General features: G+C 43.3%; 1 protein-coding gene across 2 annotated transcripts in view; it reads left to right on the top strand.

The window, feature by feature from the left end:
* The window catches only part of ift172 (intraflagellar transport 172), a 154,458-nt gene that overhangs the window by 120,821 nt on the left and 13,887 nt on the right, over window positions 1-19,750 (top strand). For both annotated transcript variants that reach the window (XM_041188324.1, XM_041188323.1), the window contains 6 exons: window positions 1,444-1,560; window positions 3,371-3,481; window positions 6,810-6,929; window positions 7,539-7,634; window positions 8,897-8,956; window positions 17,998-18,096. In XM_041188324.1, coding sequence (XP_041044258.1) covers window positions 1,444-1,560; window positions 3,371-3,481; window positions 6,810-6,929; window positions 7,539-7,634; window positions 8,897-8,956; window positions 17,998-18,096 — 603 coding nt within the window. The remainder of the gene's footprint in view (window positions 1-1,443; window positions 1,561-3,370; window positions 3,482-6,809; window positions 6,930-7,538; window positions 7,635-8,896; window positions 8,957-17,997; window positions 18,097-19,750) is intronic.

The following is a 19,750-nucleotide window of genomic DNA, read 5'->3' as shown; positions in this document are numbered from 1 at the left end:
ATGTAATGCACCCTTGGGAAAATTATGTCACCTTGGTTATTAGTTTTAAGGTTGTAAACATGGGGCAAAATTTTCCCCCCATTGGGGGGCAAGTGCGGGCGTTGGCGGGTGGCCCTCTGATCGGCACCCCCAATCGTGAGGTCCACAGGGAAGCCCTATGCGCTTCCTGTGAGGGTGGGGGGAGATTCCTAAAATCGGAAGTGTGCTCCTTTGCGCGTGCGCACGAAGCAGCACGACAATCTCCCTGAGACTAAATGCTGCCTCAGGGAGATGGGTTCCCAAAGTAAAAATGTTACTGCAGTGAAAATTTCATTCACCATCTATGTTCCCCTCATCTGACAATGCCACATGAGTTGGGACATGGACATAATGTTAACTAAAAGCGTCTCTTAATTTTTTGATTTAGCAATGAAACCTCATCCCGCCCATGGATGAGGTTTCATGCTTTTTCAGGTGGCTGCCAATACTCCCGACCTGCCCGCCAACCTTAAGGTTAGCCAGGCAGGTCCATTAATGAGCTTAATTGCTTTTTGAATGGCCTGAATAGGCCAATGACAGGTTGGCGGGCATGCATCTGATTTGGATGTGTGCCGCCGAACTGACAATCTAAATGACGCGGGGTAACGTCGGGGTGCATGCCCAACATCACCTTGTGTTATTTTATGCGTCGGCGAGCAGGCCCCACCCCCGTTCGCCGACTGGTGGATGCTGGCCATGGTATCCTCTGAGTAGTCTCATACAGAAAAATAAAAACAAAAATTACACACTTATGTGTACCAAAATTTGTGATCTGCAAACTACTAGAGATTTCCTTGGGTTATTGTGGTTCTACAATCATATCATTCTGTCATTTAAAGCTTTGTAATATAGGGCTAGTTCTTTGAAGACTTCCTGAAACAACAACATTATAATTTTTATTATAGTATAACCTTTGTAGTGGTAGCAATGTTTTAATTCCACAAGCACTTAATAAATGGTCTCTTTTTCCTGGGTCCCTTGTTATTGACTCTATTTGAAGTGATGTGGAGGTGTGTACTTCCTGTAATATTATAAACTAATTTTGGAAGAATTGTAAGTGACAAATATCTAAATAATTAGAGCAGCTTTAAATTATTCCTCAAGAAACCACTCTTCCTACCCACACTATTGTTGTATTCAATTTTAGCCCCTGTGGGTGGGGGGTGGGGGGGTGTGTGTGCGCTGGGTGGGGGAATAGATAATCATAGTGGGAATAAAAACACCTGCATTGACCAACTGAGACGATTGGCTTGTTTATGTGCTAAAAATTCTGCGTAATTCCAAGTATAATTGGGAGCTAAAGATGGAGTGTTGGAAACATATATTTGTATCAGCAAGTAAAATGTTTTTAGCTTTTTTATGTTGCGTTTTCAACAGTTGTGACTGCACATTATAACTTGCACTAACTGGCCTTGTCTGTTTTAGAATTACAAAATTCTCCACAAATATGTGGCTCTATATGTTACACACCTTATCAAAGAAGGCCATTCAGAAAAGGCCTTAAATCTGTATGTTCAACATGGTGCTCCTGCTAATACACAAGTAAGTGAAATCACAGATTAATTTTGTCATAGCAATTTTTTTTTTAAGTGTCTTCTGTGAGATGTTACTGAATGAATGTGAATAGTGAATGCTGTTAGATATTCTCTTAGGTTAAACCAACATATTAAGGGAAGTAGAAATGTGATGAAATTTATACTGTTTAAGGGAGATGTAGTAGGTGAAACTGGATAGAAGGCCAGCAATAGTGGGGGCAAAGGAGTGATTGACAAAGATGTCATGAACAAAAGGACAAAGGGAGTGTTAATACTGGTGGTAAGGACTAAAGAAGGTGCTGATTGTGGGATAAAGGTAAGAAAGCAGAATGTGTGAATAGGAAGAACAAGGGTAAGCACTCTGAAAAGAACAACATGAACAAATAACAAATGGCTCTTGTGGGGGTGGGGTGGGGGAAAAATGGGATAAAAAGGGGGATAAAACAATGAATAAAAATAAAAATAAGTGCTTTTTAAAAAAAAACAAATTTTGAATACAGCGATAAAAAAGGGGTGATGGAGGAGAGAGTTCATGGCCTGAAGTTGTTGAAACCAATGTTGTTCGGAAGGCTGTAAAGTGCAAATCGGAAGATAAGGTGTAGTTCCTCCAGGTTGCGTTGGGCTTCACTGGAACAATGCAGCAGGCCAAGGACGGACATGCGGGCATGAGAGCAGAATGGTGTGTTGAAATGACAAGCAACAGGAAGGTCTGGATCATGCTTGCGGACAGACCGAAGCTGTTCCGCAAAGTGGTCACCCAGTCAGTATTTCTCTCTGCAGATGCTGTCAGACCTGCTGAGTTTTCCAGTGTGTTTTTCTTTCAGATTTCCAGCATCCACAGTATTTTGCTTTTAACATACTAAGGGATTTCAGGTCCCCTATCAATATGTGAACACCTTACTTTAAAATGTTTGGGCCTATGAATGAATACAATAGAATTGTATCCTTTAACAAACTATTCCCAACTACTGTTGAAAAAAATTTACTGCGTGAAGTGGTATGCACAAGTTCCTGTAAATGGTAGCAATGGTAGGGAGAAGTAAAATTGGGTAATGGAAAATATGAGTCAAATTTTAACGCCCTATGCATAGCAGAAACCAGGTGGAAAGGCAGTTAAAGTCCAAGCAGGGTACTTGCGCCTCTTTTACTGCCCCATGGTTATTTTAACACTTGACTCAGGCTGGATCCCCATGAAGAGATATAAACCGGGCGTCCCATAATGTGCATAGAACCTGGGAACTTTATTAACAGCATAATGGGCAGAATATCCATCTTGGACACTATACTCTGTAAAGCCCAGCAGGCCATTGGTGGGGGCCTTTACTGTGACAATTAGCTTTGCGCTCTTAGTGCAGCAGGAGTGCCCCTGTGCATCTCGCGCAGAAATTTTGAGCCATTACCACCCTTCTGTTCTCTCCCGTTCTGTATTCACAAAGTTCTCCAAAGCTTTTCCAATTATGTGCATCAGTCTCAGTGGGCTGGCCTCCAAGCTCCCTGATATTTGCTGGTCAGGAGCTATGAAGCTATCTTAGCGCATCCCTGTCATTAATATGGACTGAACATCTCACAGAACCTCCTGGGCTGCAGGCTTGTGCATTCTGTTGGCAGAGCATCAGGGAGTTAAGATCTGAAGTATTTTGCCCTTAAGGTTTTCTCATTGATAGCCTGTGCTTAATAATTTGAGTCTCAGTAGCCTTTCCCATTCCTGTTTATTCCTGTGACAATCTTTGAAAAACTAGGAAGGTTCTCAAAAATGAACATTCTTATTGTATGTTTCAGTTTTGTGATCTGCTTTACCTTTCTCCTTTTATGTGCAGAATTTTAACATATACAAACGGATTTTCATGGATGTTGTAAACATGCCAGATAAGAATAGTGCAGATGCGTACAGGACATGGGCTGATCTTCGCGACGTGCTCTTCAATCTGGTTAGTATAATACAAATTCAATTATGTACATGAGAAAAACAATATTGAAACAAATTGAGATTTATACCGAGATCTGGACATCAGAGGGTGTTGTATCATTGTTCTTTATCCTCCAGAACCTAGGTAGAAAATCCAGACAGTTGGAATTAAGATTCTTGATATGTCTATTTTTGAAAAGATTTTGGGTGGAACAAATTTAGGTAGTTTCAGATCTGTACTCTGAAAAAATCTGAACAAGAATCCAGAGTAAAACACCACAGTGAGAATTGGCATAAAATCAATACTGCATTCTTGCTTGTGTAGGCAATCCGGCTACATTGGCATAAAAGGATGTTCCTCTAAGATATAAGGATGGGACATTCCAAGGCTTTTTAAGAAGAAGTACATTTCTCCTTTTCCATACATAAATGTGGGGTCATTTTGATCTCCCCAAATCGAGAAAAATACTGTGGCTTCTGCACAGAATGTTTATCTGCATAATGACTCAGCTGCCTCGACCTTTGTTTGAGCCCAGATCATAGCGTTCTCACATACAGCGCTAATGGCGAGCAGAAAAATTCCTCAATCCTGATGCAGCTTGTATTTGTGACCAATGCGCAAAGATAATTTGTTCTTCAAACACAACATTGATTCAAAAAATTACAAATGTTTTAAATGATTTTGATCATACTGCACTTACAATGATAATTTTGAATATTTTATTTTTCTGGTTACGTTGGAATGAAGCCTCTGCATGTTGTCACTAACAATTGTCCTGTAAAGTAACATATAATTTTCCTTGACACTAGAGATTTGACCTTTGTAGCTAAGGCTGAGTGCTAAGGGTAGCTTTGACACCCCTAATTGTCCAAATTATTTACTGGGAAAAGGGATAGGTTGGTTCAGAAGAAAAGAACGAGGAACAATATAATATATACAGAAGAGCTGACATTGTTTTCAAAGTTTTGCTGCACATTTTATGTGAACCTTTCCTGAATTATTTTCTGCTATTTCTGTCCTGGACTAAAATTTTGTAACTTGATACACATTTCTCAATAATATGATTAAACTCATCAAAGTGATTCTCTTTTGTCTTTTAATGCAGTCATTAATGTTTTGTTAGAAGGTCTCGCCCTCTCCCAAAAGCATAGGCTTGGAGTTCAGAATTTTGCCCGGAGCTATGAGCTGAATTTGGATTGTGCGATCTGAGCATGTTCAGTATATCTAATTTGTCAGGATGCACCAGCACCATTCAACCAGCTGGTGTAAGGAATCTTTTCCCTTGGTTTTTTAGCAATTTCAGCACCAAAGCTTTTTAAAATATTGGAAAAATATAAAGAGGACAAATTTCAAAATTTGTATAATTCAGTTTATATGAGGGGAAAAAGATGACAGCATTCCAATTGCTCACACAAACATCAGTTAGTGCAGAAGTGAAAGACTGGGGTTCAAGTGACAGGAGCAAGAGAAAGAGACTGGGTCAGAGAAAAGGCAGCAAAGGGAAGAAATAATGTGTTTTCATGGTGCATCTTGAAGCCAACTTACCTGTGTTTTGTTGATAGTTGGAAAAGTTCAATGCTCATGGCTTATAGCTTTGAGATAGAGATTCTAATTTCTAATATCTGTGAGACAACAGGGGAGAGAGACACAGATGGGCCTGGATTTTTCAGTTGGCGAGCGGGGGTGGGCCCAACACCCCGGCGTGTATCCCGACGTCATTGCGCTGTCTCGCGATGTTTCGTTTGGCGGGCACATGCCTGAGTAGGCTGTGCGCCCGCCGATAACTGATAGGCCTGTTAAGGCCACTAACAAATTAATTAATGTCATAAAAACAAAAAACTGCAGATGCTGGAAATCCAAAACAAAAACAGAATTACCTGGAAAAACTCAGCAGGTCTGGCAGCATCAGCAGGTCATGAGGACTCGAAACGTCAACTCTTCAATTCATGTCATTGTTGACACTGCCCGTCCAACCTTAAGGTTGACGGGCAGGCGAAAAGGCCAAGCGGCCTTCACGCTTTTTAGGAAACCTCATCCATGAGCGGGATGGGGTTTCTAAAAGCTTTTATGAATTAAATTTTAAAAATGACTGAAATATAAAAACATGTCGCATCCCACGTGACACGGTCACACGAGGGGACATGTTTAATTAAAGTTTCAATCCATTTATTTATGTATTTCAAAAGCTCTTCAGTCTCCCTGAGGCAGCTCAGTGCCTCAGAGAGACTGAGGCGCTCTTTCGCATGCATGCACGAAAGAGCACTGGCCCCAACTCTCCCTCCTCCCCCCGCCCGCACAGGTAGCACTCGCCTCTTACGCCGGGCGGGCCTTAATTGGCCTGTCTGCGTAAAATGGCGGCGCAGAGCTGACTGCGAACGGCTGTTGGCACTGCGACCACCCCTGCCTGCTCCTGCCGAGCCTGCCCGATGCTGGGAAGATGAAGGCCATGGACAGAAGGGCGGACAGGACAATTTCATTCTTCATTCCTGACTTTAAAAAAAAAAGACAGTTTGAATTTTAAAGGCAAACAAAGGCTCTTTGATGGAAACAAATAGGAAAGGATGGTGGGGGTCGGGGGGGTGAGAGGAAACCTGGTGCTGACCACTTGCCACTGACCACTTAAGGGAGTGAGTGGATGTATTGATTGGGGGATTACAGGTGGAATGGGTGAAGGGAAAGTGATGGGGTTATGGAATCGTACCTGCAGATTTTATTTTCAAATTTAAACTAGATCAAAATGCTTTACATGGTTATAAATTGGAGAGTTCTATTTTGTTTTTTACCTTGGGTCCAATTTATTTAACTGTAGAAAAAGATTTTCTTCAAAATGATCAGATTCCAGTCGTGTACCAGTTAAACATTCTGTGGCTATAAATCACAGTTCTCATTTTTAAAACTTAAATTTAATAATTGGATAACTTCAGTTTTTTATTTGCTTCAGCTATCTGGCTTAGCACTTGCAATCAAAGGGAAGATATGAGGTCTGCTCCTAGTCCATCAGCAGTGAATTTTGAAGCTGGCTATCTGGATGCAGTAAAGACTACCTTTCAGGACTCTATCCTCCCAATTTCCATTTGTTTCCTTCTGGGACACATTTGCACTTTGAATCCCTCAGCTTATTGTGCTCAGATCAGAAACTGAGCAGGACTTGAATCTACTTATTCTATAAATGCTCCCTGGCTCTGACCAGACCCCAAATGAATTTTATTCAATCTAAAATATGGCCTATTTAAAGTGTATCCGTGTTATTGTAGATAACATCCGTAATGTGTTATCTGCAATTCTGTGATCTGTTCAGTCTTGGTTTGCATAGTAGATAAAAACAGTGTTTATTTTTGTTATGTTCTAGTGTGAAAATCTTGTTAAATCTTCGGAGGCTAATTCTCCTGCCCATGAAGAGTTTGAGCAGATGCTGCTGATTTCACACTATTATGCCACTCGTGCAGGGTCACTGGGAGTCAACCAGCTGGTAAGCTGCTGTTTCTGTATGACTACCCTAATACAGTACTTAACAAAGTTTAATGAATTACTACGCCTTGACACAGATGGACTGGTTTTTCTTGTTACATAGATTAAAAAGTGACTTTTCATTAGTTAAGTATGATGAATAATTGCTGGTTTATTGGGCATTGCTGTCTTGCATTCTGCTGTACTGTGGGTATGCTACTTTGGTTGTTGAGTAATTTGGCTTGTAACTCTGCAATTTTTCAGTAAGAAAGGTGATTTTTTTATACCTAAACGGACAGGATCTCTATGGCTCTGTAACCAAGTTAGCTATTGTCAGTACGTTATCTATCATAGAAGTGGTATTTATAAGTTAACAAAGAATCCAATTATCAGTCTATTCAATGTTGGCTTTTCGTAATGGCAGTTTGATAGCTTCTGTGCTCTTTTTGATGTATTCTGAAATTGAAAGTTGCAGTGTTTTCAACAATGAAATGCAAATGGAAGAATCGCTTTTTTTGCAGGCGGCCTGATTACTCGTGTTGGGCAAGTGACTTGTTTACAGTAATTGGAATTTTAAAAAATCTGTTAATCTATTGTATGTTTAAACATTTTAAATGATTCTTGATTTCAGGACATGGTTGCAGCAAAATTATCCATCTCTTTGCTGCGGCACACAGACATTATCCCTGCTGACAAAGCATTTTATGAGGCTGGAATGGCGGCAAAGGTATATATCTATTCTGTCTTCACTTATGATTTTACTTTTAATGGCAGTCACTATATTGTAGGGTTGCTACAAATAAACCCTGCTGTTAATGAATTTTAAAAATGAAACTGAAAAATACCAGATGCCTACAAAATTCCTTACTGGGTACTGTTGAAAAATAATGCTTCTGGCACAAACAGCACCTGAATTTTTTTTCAATTCAGTTAATTTTCCAACAAAGGAAAGTAATGGTATGTTGCTATTGTTTTTTTCTAACAAAAAATGAAATTTGTTAATATTCAAACTACTTTTAAGAAGTTTGGCTGAACATTTTTGGCTACTGTACATACAGTGACTGTACCTCAAAAGCAACCTTGTTGGCTTTAAGTACTTTGAGGCATCCTGAGAGCATAATGAGGCACTTTATAAATGCAAATCCTTTTACTTTTAACTTTTCTTCAGTATGCAAGAACTTTAGCCTGAGACTATATTAATTAGCATAAGCAGTATCATTTGTTTATGCCTAACTTGATTGCATTTAAAAAATCCATTGGGGGTCAGAACTGTTAGATCTGTGATATTATTTCTGATGCAGTTATCTTTAATGACTTTAGAATTCAGGATCAGTAATCATTCAGGTTTCAGCCAGATGTGAGGTGGGAGAAAGGATTTTTCATAGTAAGTTGGAAGGAAAAACTATTTTTTTTAAAAAACAAAGAGCTAAAATAAGATTTAATGAACATAGTTAAATGCATTCAAACTAGGTTTAACTTTCTTCTTGGTCCTCAATTATCCAAAAGACCCTTCCCTGGTGACGATCTGGAGTACAACTTTTTTGGTAAACCAAAGAGCAAATATCTGTTTTTAACTCTACCTTTATAGAATAAAGCTTTCAGGAACACAAAACCTCCAATGGAAATTTGAGGTAACAAAGCACCCAAGGGTTACTATTTAAAATTTGGTTAGTAAGACTTTATTTTGTACATTTTATTTCTGTTCAACTGCTAATGAAAGTTTCAGCTTCTTTGTATTTCTGTCAATTCATGACTTTATAACTAATTCATTGCTACAGCAGATTGGATGTGGGAGTCAGACTGCCCAGTGAATTTAATGGCAGACTCTGGAGCGAGAATTGCAGTGAGTCACAAAACCAAATGGGGATATTAAAGCATCATTCAAAACTTTCTCCTCACAGTCCCCAGGTTTTGACATCCATGCAATTTTGTTCAGTTGGCAGCTATACTTAAATGAACTAAAATATGTTTTTTTCCATAATAAAACAGGCAATTGGTTGGGAGAACATGGCTTTTATATTCCTGAATCGTTTCCTGGATCTTTGTGATGTAAGTGTAATCTTCTAACTTCAATCTATTATTAATGTTTTTTTTTAAAACTTTTCTCTGCAGTTCAGCAAAAGTAAGAAAAAAGAGGTGGCATTTCAAGCATTAGCTTCATAAACCTAATATTTGTATTCCTAACATTTTTTGGCAATGAAATTTGTTGGATCATTCCAGTGGATTACTGGTGTAGCTGCCTAGACACTGCACCAGGACCTGGGTGGAGCAGGTCAAGGCCTTAGGTTGGAATTTCCAGGGGCCTTGTTTGGTTATAGAAACCCCGTACAGGTTTCTGACATAGAGGCATAGGGCTGAGAGTGGGAACCCCCTCAGTGATGCCTAGCATATGGTATGAGGCCTGTATGCCATATGAAATGAAGCATATCGGTCACCTGAAGGGTACAAAGTGTGCTGCATTAGGGGAGAGGACCAGGTTGGGGTTGGGTGGGGGAATTGCAGGAGATGTGCTTTAATCAAATAATTTAAGTGACACGGACACAGGGACCCCAACTACCACTTTCACCAGAGGAATATGATAACATCCACCACCCCCCCCGACCCCTTAAAATTGTAAGGGTGCTTTATTGGGTCTTTGGTGGGAGAGGTTCTGCTAGTTTCTCCCCTGATCCTGTGAGCTTTAGCAGTGTGAACAGCAGAGTTCCACAGCGGGTGTAACCAGAGCATAGCAGCCTGAATCACACCCAGTGGGCGGGATCTTCTCAGAACAGGTGAGGTCTTTACTTCGGGGAGCTTTTCAGGTGGCCAGCACGCATGGATGGAAGGTGAAGCTTCCCCTGTGATATTGCCAGGAGGAGTCAATCAGGAACCGGCAGGCAGGGGGAGGTGGCCAATTAAGGAAGGCGAGCAGCCTTCCACTCTGCCGGCCCAGTCAGAGGGTTGGCAGCACTGCAGCCTTGTCCACACCACCAAGACAGGCGCTGCTGCTGAGGCAGCAAGGGAAACGTGAGAGCAGCCCCATTTTGAGGCAGCGTCATAGAGGTGGCACAGAGTTTATTTTTGCCGGGGCCAAGTAGGCAAGGCCCTGGTGATTGGTGGGGATGCCCCTCCAGCGGCAGCATTGGGAATGTGAGGCTGGCCTATGCTGCTGGTGGTCACCACTTTGGGTCATAGAGCCTCCGGATCCAATGCCCCCAGGAAGCCGCAGAGAAGCCTCCCGTTTGCAGGTTGGGCGGGTGGGGGCCGGGGTGGGGGGGGTGGGGTGCGGGCACAGATCAGCCGCTGGCAAAATGACATCAACCCAGGAAAATGGCTCTTAATGGAGCCTTTAATTGTCTAAATTTGTCCCCCGCCTCCATTTGTTGGGCAGCTGCGATGCTGCCATTCCTGCTGCTGGGTAACCTCCCCGGTGGCAGGATGCATCAAGAAGCAGTCCCAACATGCCCCAGCATTTCCCCAGTGAGCAGGAGACCACATGTGAGCAGAAACTACAGTGTACTAAAGTGAAAGAGCTGCTTTTTTTTTAACTGTTTGGAGTGTTCAGGGTTCTTGCCTATACTCGCATGAGAAGGGAAGGGAACGTAGGAGCAGAACTAGGTATTCACCCCATCAAGCCTGCTCCACCATTCAATTAGATCTTGGCTGATCTTCTACCTCAATGCCCTTTTCCTGCACTATCCCCATATCCCTTGATATCTTTAATGTCTAGAAATCTATTGATCTTTGTTTGAGAACTGGACCAGAGTGTCATGCGGGGAATTGTCCTCGTCAGAATACTGAAAGGGGAGGGGAGGAAAAGCTGTGTTTGGTGGTGAAATCACACCGAAGATGGTGAAAATGGTGGAAGATGGTCTGTTGAATGTGGAGGCTGTTGGGGTGGAGGATGAGAACAAGGGCGACCCTGTCATGGTTCCAGAGGGACGGAAAGGGGTGAGAAGAGAGTATGGGAAATGGAACAGACATGGTCAAGGGCCCCACCGGCCATGGTGGAGGGGAATCCTTGGTTGAGGGTAGACATTTTGAAATCATAGGTATGTAAGGTGACATCATCAGAACCAATGCGACAGAGATGAGAAACTGGAAGAAAGAAATAGAGCCCTTGCAGGAAATGAGGTTGGAAAAAGTGTAGTCAAGGTAGCTGAGGAATTTAATAGATATGGTTGATAGTCTATCCCTGGAAATAGAGCCATAGGTGTTGAGGAAGGATAAGGAAATGGAACATGTGAAGGCAAGAGAAGGGTAGAATTTGGGAGCAAAGTTGATGAAATTTTCCAGTTCAGGGTGTTGCAAAATCTGTTTCATAACTTATATGTTTTAGAATATAACTTTTAGTTTTAGGTTTATAACATTTATGTTGGAGGTTAAAGTGTTAAATGTAAGGTAAGTGGACATCTGATTGAGAAACTGGTAATAACTCTGATATAACTGCAATTCAAACAAGTCTGAGTTTATTACACTTAAAAGGTAGCCAATGTTTATCTTGAAATGTCATGGGTAGAGCTGCAAGAGCAAAAAACAATAGTTTGGTAGAGCTAGAAGGCCTGCCCTTGCTTCAGTAAAAGATTTGAACTATGTATGTAGTTCTAGCTAAAAGGAAGCTGAAATCAGTTTTACAAACATGGGGTTACTTCATTGACCCAGGAGATCTGGAGAAAGGGTCATAAAACTCCTTTAGCAATATAAATTATTTGTTTGAGTTACACAGAGTGGCCTTGAAGGCAAGATAATTTGTTTGAATTTTTGTTTGAACCATCCTTAAACATGCCACAATGCAATAGAAATAATGATTCAGGGTGGAGCCTTGATTCAAAAGCTCAACAAAAGAACTTGTCAATGTGTGTTGGCTGACAGAAGCAAGCAGTTCAGTTTGGTAACAGACAGAGACAGTTGTATCGTTGCTTTGGTATAGGATGCATTCACCCGGATTCAGGGAACCATCATGAAATGATAGTCAGTTAGGCCTGCACATCAAGCAGAGAAAATACTCACTTCATCATTCACCACATGGAATGTGGGTGGGGCTCTATCTCAGTTTGGATTTCAAGTGGAAAAGCAGCTGGAAGATTTGCTCTAGCTTGCAGCTAGTGGAAGTAATCTACAATGCTCCTCACAAAGCCTTGTGGCAGAAAGCAGTCAGCAGAGCTTTGGAAAGCTGTGGGAAGGCAATTGGATGTCTGCCAGCAACCTGAACAAGGAGCTGAGGCATCCATAGTCATGCAGTCGGTAAAGGAAAAGATGGAGGGTCGCATAGCCGAAAAGCTAAAGAAAGGACCCCCATAGAAGACAGCTGGAACACTGAGGAGAATTAAAATAAATTCTGGAGGCTGTGGCACACTTTTTAAAATTTGTTCATGGGTTGTGGGTGTTGCTGGCTAGGCCAGTATTTATTGCCCATCCTTAATTGTACTTGAGAAGGTGGTGTTGAGCTGCCTTGCATCTGCTGCCCCTTGTCCTTCTAGGTGGTAGAGGGCGTGGGTTTGGAAGATGCTGTTGAAACTTTTGGGTTGGTCTCTAGAGAGGAGATTGTTGTAAAGTATAGGGAATTCTTGGGGGGGGGGGGGAAGTAAAAAGTAAAATTGAGTTTATAATGTACGTAGTTTATAGTGTTAAGTTAATAATGCTTACTTTGTTTAAATCTTTTTGATATACAATAAAGTTTGTTTTTGTTTAAAACGTGAAACCTTGTGGTGTAGTTCCGTCAGTTAATTGGTTGGTGTTCAGATTTCTTCTTTAAATGTTAACGTTCCCTAACAAGGGCAAGAACAGGAAATGGCACCAACATCAATGTACTGGAAAAGGAGGTGAAAGAGGTAGCTTGAGTAGGAATGGAACAAAGAATATTCTACAAAATCCACGAAAATGCGTGCATAGCTAGGACCACATGGGTTCCCATATTAACCCCTTTTATTTAGAATTGACCTCCTAACTTGCCTTTTTGGGCACTAAGATAAAAGCAAAAAACTGCAGTTGCTGGAAATCCAAAACAAAAACAAAAATACCTGGAAAAACTCAGCAGGTCTGACAGCATCTGTGGAAGGGATACAGTTACCGTTTCAAGTTCAACTCGAAACGTTAACTGTATTCCTCTCCGCAGATGCTGTCAGACCTGCTGAGTTTTTCCAGGTATTTTTGTTTTTGTTCCCTTTTTGGGCCTGGTATTAGCTGATATTGTTGACGGTTCCCTCTCTTCAGGTACTGTTTCCCCCACCACCCCCCGCAGCCCTAAATCTGTTGTCACCGCACCTCTCCTCAAAAAACCCACCCTGATCCCTTTGTCATGGCAAACTACTGCCCTATTTCCACCCTTCCATTTTTCTCCAAAGTCCTTGGACATGTTGTCACATCCCAAATTCATGCCCATTTTTCCAGCAATTCGTTATTTGAATCCTCCCTGTCAGTTTTCTGCCTTGCCTCAGTACTGAAATGTTCATTATCGAAGTTACAAATGACATTCTTTGTGGCTGTGACTGTGATAACCCATCTATCCTCATCCTTCTTGTCTTATCTGCAGCCTTCAACACAGTTTACCACACCATCCTCCTCCAATCCTTCTATCATCTAAATGGGTGGGCCTACTTCCATTCATATCTATTGAGTTGTAGCCAGAGATAATGTGCAACCTCCCACTTCCTCAACGTTGCCTCAAAACCCTAAAGGATCTATAGAAACTATCCTTGGTCCTGTCCTATTGCTCATCTAAATGCTGCCCCTTGGTAACATGTTCGGAAAACAGTGTTGGTTTCGAAATATATACTAATGATAACCAGCTCTACATTACTGCCACCTCTCTCAACCCCTTCACCGTCACCAAATTGTCAGACTGCTTGTTTAACATCCAGTACAGGATAAGCAAGAATTTCCCCTGACTAAATATTGGGAATACTTAAGACATTGCTTTTGTTTCCCACAACAAATTCCAACATTCCAGCAATAGTACTGAAGACTTGTGCTCCAGAGCTTGCTGCACCCCTGGCCAAGCTGTTCCAGTACAGCTACAACACTGGCATCTTCCCAGCCATGTGGAAAATTGCCCAGGTATGTCCTGTACACAAAAAGCAGGACAAATCCAAACTGACCAATTACCGCCCCGTCAGTCTACTCTCGATCATTGGGAGAGTAATGGAAGGGCTCATCAACAGTGCTATGAAGCGGCATTTGCTTAGCAATAACCTGCTCACTGACGCCCAGTTTGGGTTCTGTCAGGGCCACTCAGCTCCTGACCTCGTTACAGTCTTGGTTTAAACATGGATAAAAGAGCTGAACACCCAAGGTGAGGTGAGAGTGACTGCCCTTGACATCAAGGTCGCATTTGACCGAGTGTAGCATCAAAGAGCCCGAGCAAAACTGGAGTCAGTGGGAATCGGAGGGAAAACTCTCCACTGGTTGGAGTCATACCTAGCACCAAGGAAGATGATCGTGGTTGTTGATGGTCACTCAGCTCAGCTCCAGGATATCACTGCAGGAGTTCCTCAGGATAGTGTCCTCAGCCCATCTTCAGCTGCTTCATCAATGACCTTCCTTCTATCATAAGGTCAGAAGCGGGATGTTTGCTGATGATTGCACAATGTTCAACATCATTCACAACTCCTCAGATACTGAAGCTGTCCATATCCAAATGCAGCAAGACCTGGACAATATCCAAGCTTGGGCTGACAAGTGGCAAGTAACATTCATGCCACACAAGTGACAGGCAATGACCATCTCCAACAAGCGAGAATCCAACAATTGCCCCTTGATTAAAAACAAAAATAAAAATACCTGGAAAAACTCAGCAGGTCTGACAGCATCTGCGGAGAGGAACACAGTTAACGTTTTGAGTCCATAGGACTCTTCAATTTCCCCTTGATGTTCAATGGCATTACCATCACTGAAACCCTTACAATCAACATCCTGGAGTTCACCAGAAACTGAACTGGACTAGCCAAATAAATACTGTGGCTACAAGAGCAGGTCAGAGGCTAGGAATCCTGCGACAGGTAACTCACCTCCTGAATCCCCAAAGCCTGTCCATCATCTACAAGGCACAAGTCAGGAATGTGATGGAATACTCCCCACTTGCCTGGATGAGTGCAACCCCCACAACACTCAAGAACCAGAACAAAGCAGCCCACTGGATTGGCACCACATCCACAAACATTCACTCCCTCCACCACCGACGCACAATAGCAGCATTGTGTACCATCTACAAGATGCACTGCAGGAATTCACCAAGGCTCCGTAGACTGCACCTTCCAAACCCACGACCTCTACCATCTAGAAGGACTAAGGGCAGCAGATAGATGGGAACACCACCACCTGGAAGTTCCCCTCCAAGTAACTCACCATCCTGACTTGGAAATAGATCGCCGTTCCTTCACTGTCACTGGGTCAAAATCCTGGAACTCCCTTCCTAACAGCACTGTGGGTGTACCTACACCACATGGACTGCAGCGGTTCAAGAAGGTAGCTCACCACCACCTTCTCAAGGGCAACCAGGGATGGGCAATAAATGCTGGCCCAGCCAGCGACGCCCACATCCCGAGAATGAATTAAAAAAAATTTACGGAAGGAAATCTGCCATCCTTACCTGGTCTGGCCCACATGTGACTCTAGACCCACAGCAAAGTGGTTGACTCTTAACTGCCGTCTGTAATGACCTAGCAAGGTCAGTTCAAGGGCAATTAGGGATGGCCAAGAACTGCTGGCCTTGCATTTGACGCCCATATCCCATGAAAGAATTTTTTAAAAAAAATTCTAGCCACTGAGGTTAAACCACGGTGTTCGCAGCCTTGGTGTCATATTTGACTCTGGGATGAGCCTCCGACCACATATCTGCGTCATCACTAAGACAGCCCATTTCCAACACCATAAGATTGCCTGATTCCACCCCGCCTTAACTCTCACAGAATCACAGTACAGAAGAGGCCCTTCAGCCCATCGAGCCTGCACTGACATGTGAGAAACACCTGACCTACCTACCTAATCCCATTTACCAGCACTTGGCCCATAGCCTTGAATGTGCCAAGCGCTCATCCAGGTACTTTTTAAAGGATGTGAGGCAACCCGCCTCCACCACCCTCCCAGGCAGCGCATTCCAGACCGTCACCACCCTCTGGGTAAAAAAGTTTTTTCCTCACACCCCCCTAAACCTCCTGCCCCTCACCTTGAACTTATGCCCCATTGTGACTCACCTAATGGTGAAATCCGCACTCATGCCTTTGTTACCTCTAGACTTGACTATTGTAACACAAGGGCCTCCACATTCTAAACTGCAGAAATTTGAGGTCAACCAAAACCATGCTGCTCTATTCACACATCACACTTGTTCTTGCTGACCTAGACTGGCACCTGGTTAAGCAATGCCTTGATTTTAAGATTCTCATCCTTTTTTTCAAATTCCTCCATGACCTTGTCTCCTCCTATCTTAATCTCTTCCAACCCTACAGTGCTCTAAGATATGTGCTGTCCTCCAATTCTGGCCACGACCATCGCTGGTTTTAATCACTCCATCATTGGCAACTGTGCCTTCAGCGGAGAGGCAATTGGCAGTGGAGAGCCAGAGCAGATGAGCGCCCAGAAGCAGTAACCATCGCCTAGAAAAACAGGCAAACAGAGGGCCCAGAGACAGCGATCAGCATCCAGAAGAGCTGGAATCACCACCTGGTGGTTACTGCCCGGAGTGGTGCAGCATGGGCCAACAGTGAGATCACGAGGCCGCCACTGCTCTTTATAAATCCCAGGGAGAGAGGTCCTGTGGGAAGGAGAAAGGAGGGAGTGGGAAAATGTGTGTCTTTATATTCTAGGCCCACACAGTGGAGCCTGGCCTCCAGTCATCTCGGACCTCCTTGCCACTGGACCAGTGCTTTGTTGCATGAAGCCTGTGTGGCAGCTGATGTGCACAGTCATCCCACATTAAAAGATCTCACAGCAGGCATCTTCCACCCCGTTAAAATGAAGTTTAGGACCTGAAATGCAAGGACGCACATGGACAAACCCAACAGTGACAGACTGGAACAGCATACTCCCATTGTTGCCTGGGAGCTCAGACATTTGGACATTGACATCGCTGCCCTAAGTAAGACCTGGCAGGCAGGGTAAGGCCAGCTCAAGGAACGAGGTGGTGGTTACACTTTCTTCTGGAAAGGTAAAACAGTAGAAGAACTCCACATGGTTGGCTTTGCCATTAGAAATGAAGTAGTTGGCCATCTCATAGGCACCCCTTGCAGGATAAACGAGTGCCTTATGACGCTTCGGCTCACCCTAGACCAGAACCAATGCGCTACAGTCCTCAGTGCATACGCCCTAATACTGGATGTTACAGACGAGTCCAAAGAGGAATTTTACTCCAGCCTTGAACAATCCCTGGACAGAGCCCCAATGGATGATCAGTTGATCCTCCTTGGTGACTTCAACGCCAGAGTTGGGAGGGACACAGACCTCTGAGGAGATGTAATCGGTAGAGAGGAGGTAGGGAAATCCGTCACCGATGGCACCCTGCTCCTGACAAAATGCCTAGAACATGGCCTTGTCATTACCAACACCTTGTTCCATCAGAGGGACAAGTACAAGGCTTCATAGCAACACCCTTACTCCAAGCACTGACGCCGGCTCCTCTCTGTCATTGTCCAAATGAGGGCGTGCGTATCACCTATGTCATGACAGGAGCCAACAACTGCTGGATGGTCCATTACCTAATTCACTCTGTCATCAACATTAGTGTAGAAGCAAGTCATCCTCAACCCCGAGGGACTGCCTGAGAGAGGGAGAAACTCTCTGGAATTTCCTTCCTCAACTCACCATCTCACTATCCCCCTTTTCTCCTTTAAAATGCTTCTTAAGACCTACCTTTTTGACCAAGCTTTTGATCATCTGCCTTGATGTCTCCTCATGTAGTTTAATGCCGAATTTTGTTTGATACCGCTCCTATGAAGTGCCTTGGGTAGTTTTAGTATGCTCTAGGTGCTATATAAATGCAAATTACTGTTCCTGTTGTTAACCGTGTTCTCTCCTTGAAGTTAAAACACTAGAGTCAATAGGCCCTGAGAACAAAATAGTCTTCAAAGTGCTGACTAAAGATTATCATAATGTTCTTGCACATCTTATGTTTACAGGCGATTGAGGAGGGGAATCTTGATGCACTTGATCATTCTGATTTTCAAGATACAGATATTCCATTTGAAATACCTGTTCCTGTAAAACAGCACGTTTTGGTAAGTTCAAAAAGAAATGTCATGGGTCTGTGTAATATGTGTCATGTCTATTGGCAATAATATCATGTGAATCCAAATCTATATCCTAGATCTGAATCCTGGATTGGAATTTTTTAATGAGGTGTTTCTTTTCTACTGCAGCCTTAGTTTGTTTTTGAGTCACAGCTGCCCTGTTCAAAAGCCCCTAAGTTGAAGAGTATTTGGAATAGGTGACTTTTTATTCATTTGCAGGATGTGGGCTTCGCTGGCTGGGCCAGCATTTATTGCCCATCCCTAGTTGCCCTTGAGAAAGTGTTGGTGAGCTGCTTTCTAGAATTGCTGCAGTCCATGTGGTATAGGTGCACCCACAGTGCTGTTAGAAAGGGAGTTCCAGGATTTTGACCCAGTGACAGGGAAGGGATGGGGATATATTTCCAAGTCAGGATGAAGAGTGGCTTAGAGGAGAACTTCCAGTTGGTGGTGCTCCCATCTATCTGCTGCCCTTGTCCTTCCAAATGGTAGCAGTCGTGGGTTTGGAAGGTGCTGTTGGAGTAGCTTTGTTGAGTTCTTATTAAATATATGACTATATATTGTAATGAGAAAAATGGGCACTAATAAAAAAAATGAATTTATCTAAAAAGCAGATTCGCTCAAATAACAACTGGTAACATGAGAACAGCACAGCAGTTTTATCACTATGTGAAAAGAGGTTAATTTTTTAGGTGTCAAGGTGACTTGGAGGGGAACTTCCAGGTGGTGGTGTTCCCATCTATCTGCTGCCCTTGCCCTTCTAGATGGTAGTGGTCGTGGGTTTGGAAGGTGCTGCCTGAGGAGCCTTGGTGAATTCCTGCAGTGCATCTTGTAGGTGGTACACACTGCTGCTACTGTGCATCAATAGTGGAGGGAGTGAGTGTTTGTGGATATGATGCCAATCCAGTGGGGCAGCTTTATCCTGGATGGTGTCAAACTTCTTGAGTGTTGTGGGAGCTGCACTCATCCAGGCAAATGGGGAATATCCCATCACACTCCTGACTTGTGCCTTGTAGATGGTGGATAGGCTTTGGGATGTCAGGAGGTGAGTTATTCATCGCAGTGATGGTAATGCCATTGAATGTCATGAGGCTGTGGTTGGGTTCTCTCTTGTTGGAGATGGTCATTGCCTGGCATTTGTGTGGCGTGAATGTTACTTGCCACTTGTCAGCCCAAGCCTGGATATTGTCTAGCTCTTGCTGCATTTGGATACGGTCAGCTTCAGTATCTGAGGAGTCGCGAATGGTGCTGAACGTTGTGCAATCATCAGCGAACATCCCCACTTCTGACCTTATGATGGAAGGAAGGTCATTGCTAAAGCAACTGAAGATGGTTGGGTCTAGGACACTATCCTGAGGAACTCCTGCAGTGATGTCCTGGAACTGAGATGCGTGACCTCCAGCAAGCACAACCATCTTCCTTTGAGCTAGGTATGACTCCAACCAGTGGAGAGTTTTCCCCCTGATTCCCATTGACTCCAGTTTTACAAGTGCTCCTTAATGTCACACTTGGTCCAAAGCAGCCTTGATGTCAAGGGCAGTCATTCTCTCCTCACCTTGGGAGTTCAGCTCTGTTGCTGATCTTTGTGTGCTAGAGGGCCTCCCAATGGCCCTCCAGAGTTGGGAGCCTACTCACCTTCCCTGAG

The sequence above is a fragment of the Carcharodon carcharias genome, chromosome 5 (assembly GCF_017639515.1).
Source record: "Carcharodon carcharias isolate sCarCar2 chromosome 5, sCarCar2.pri, whole genome shotgun sequence".
NCBI lineage: Eukaryota > Metazoa > Chordata > Chondrichthyes > Lamniformes > Lamnidae > Carcharodon > Carcharodon carcharias.
Note: the sequence above shows the minus strand (reverse complement) of the source record. Positions and strands in the feature narration are given on the sequence as shown.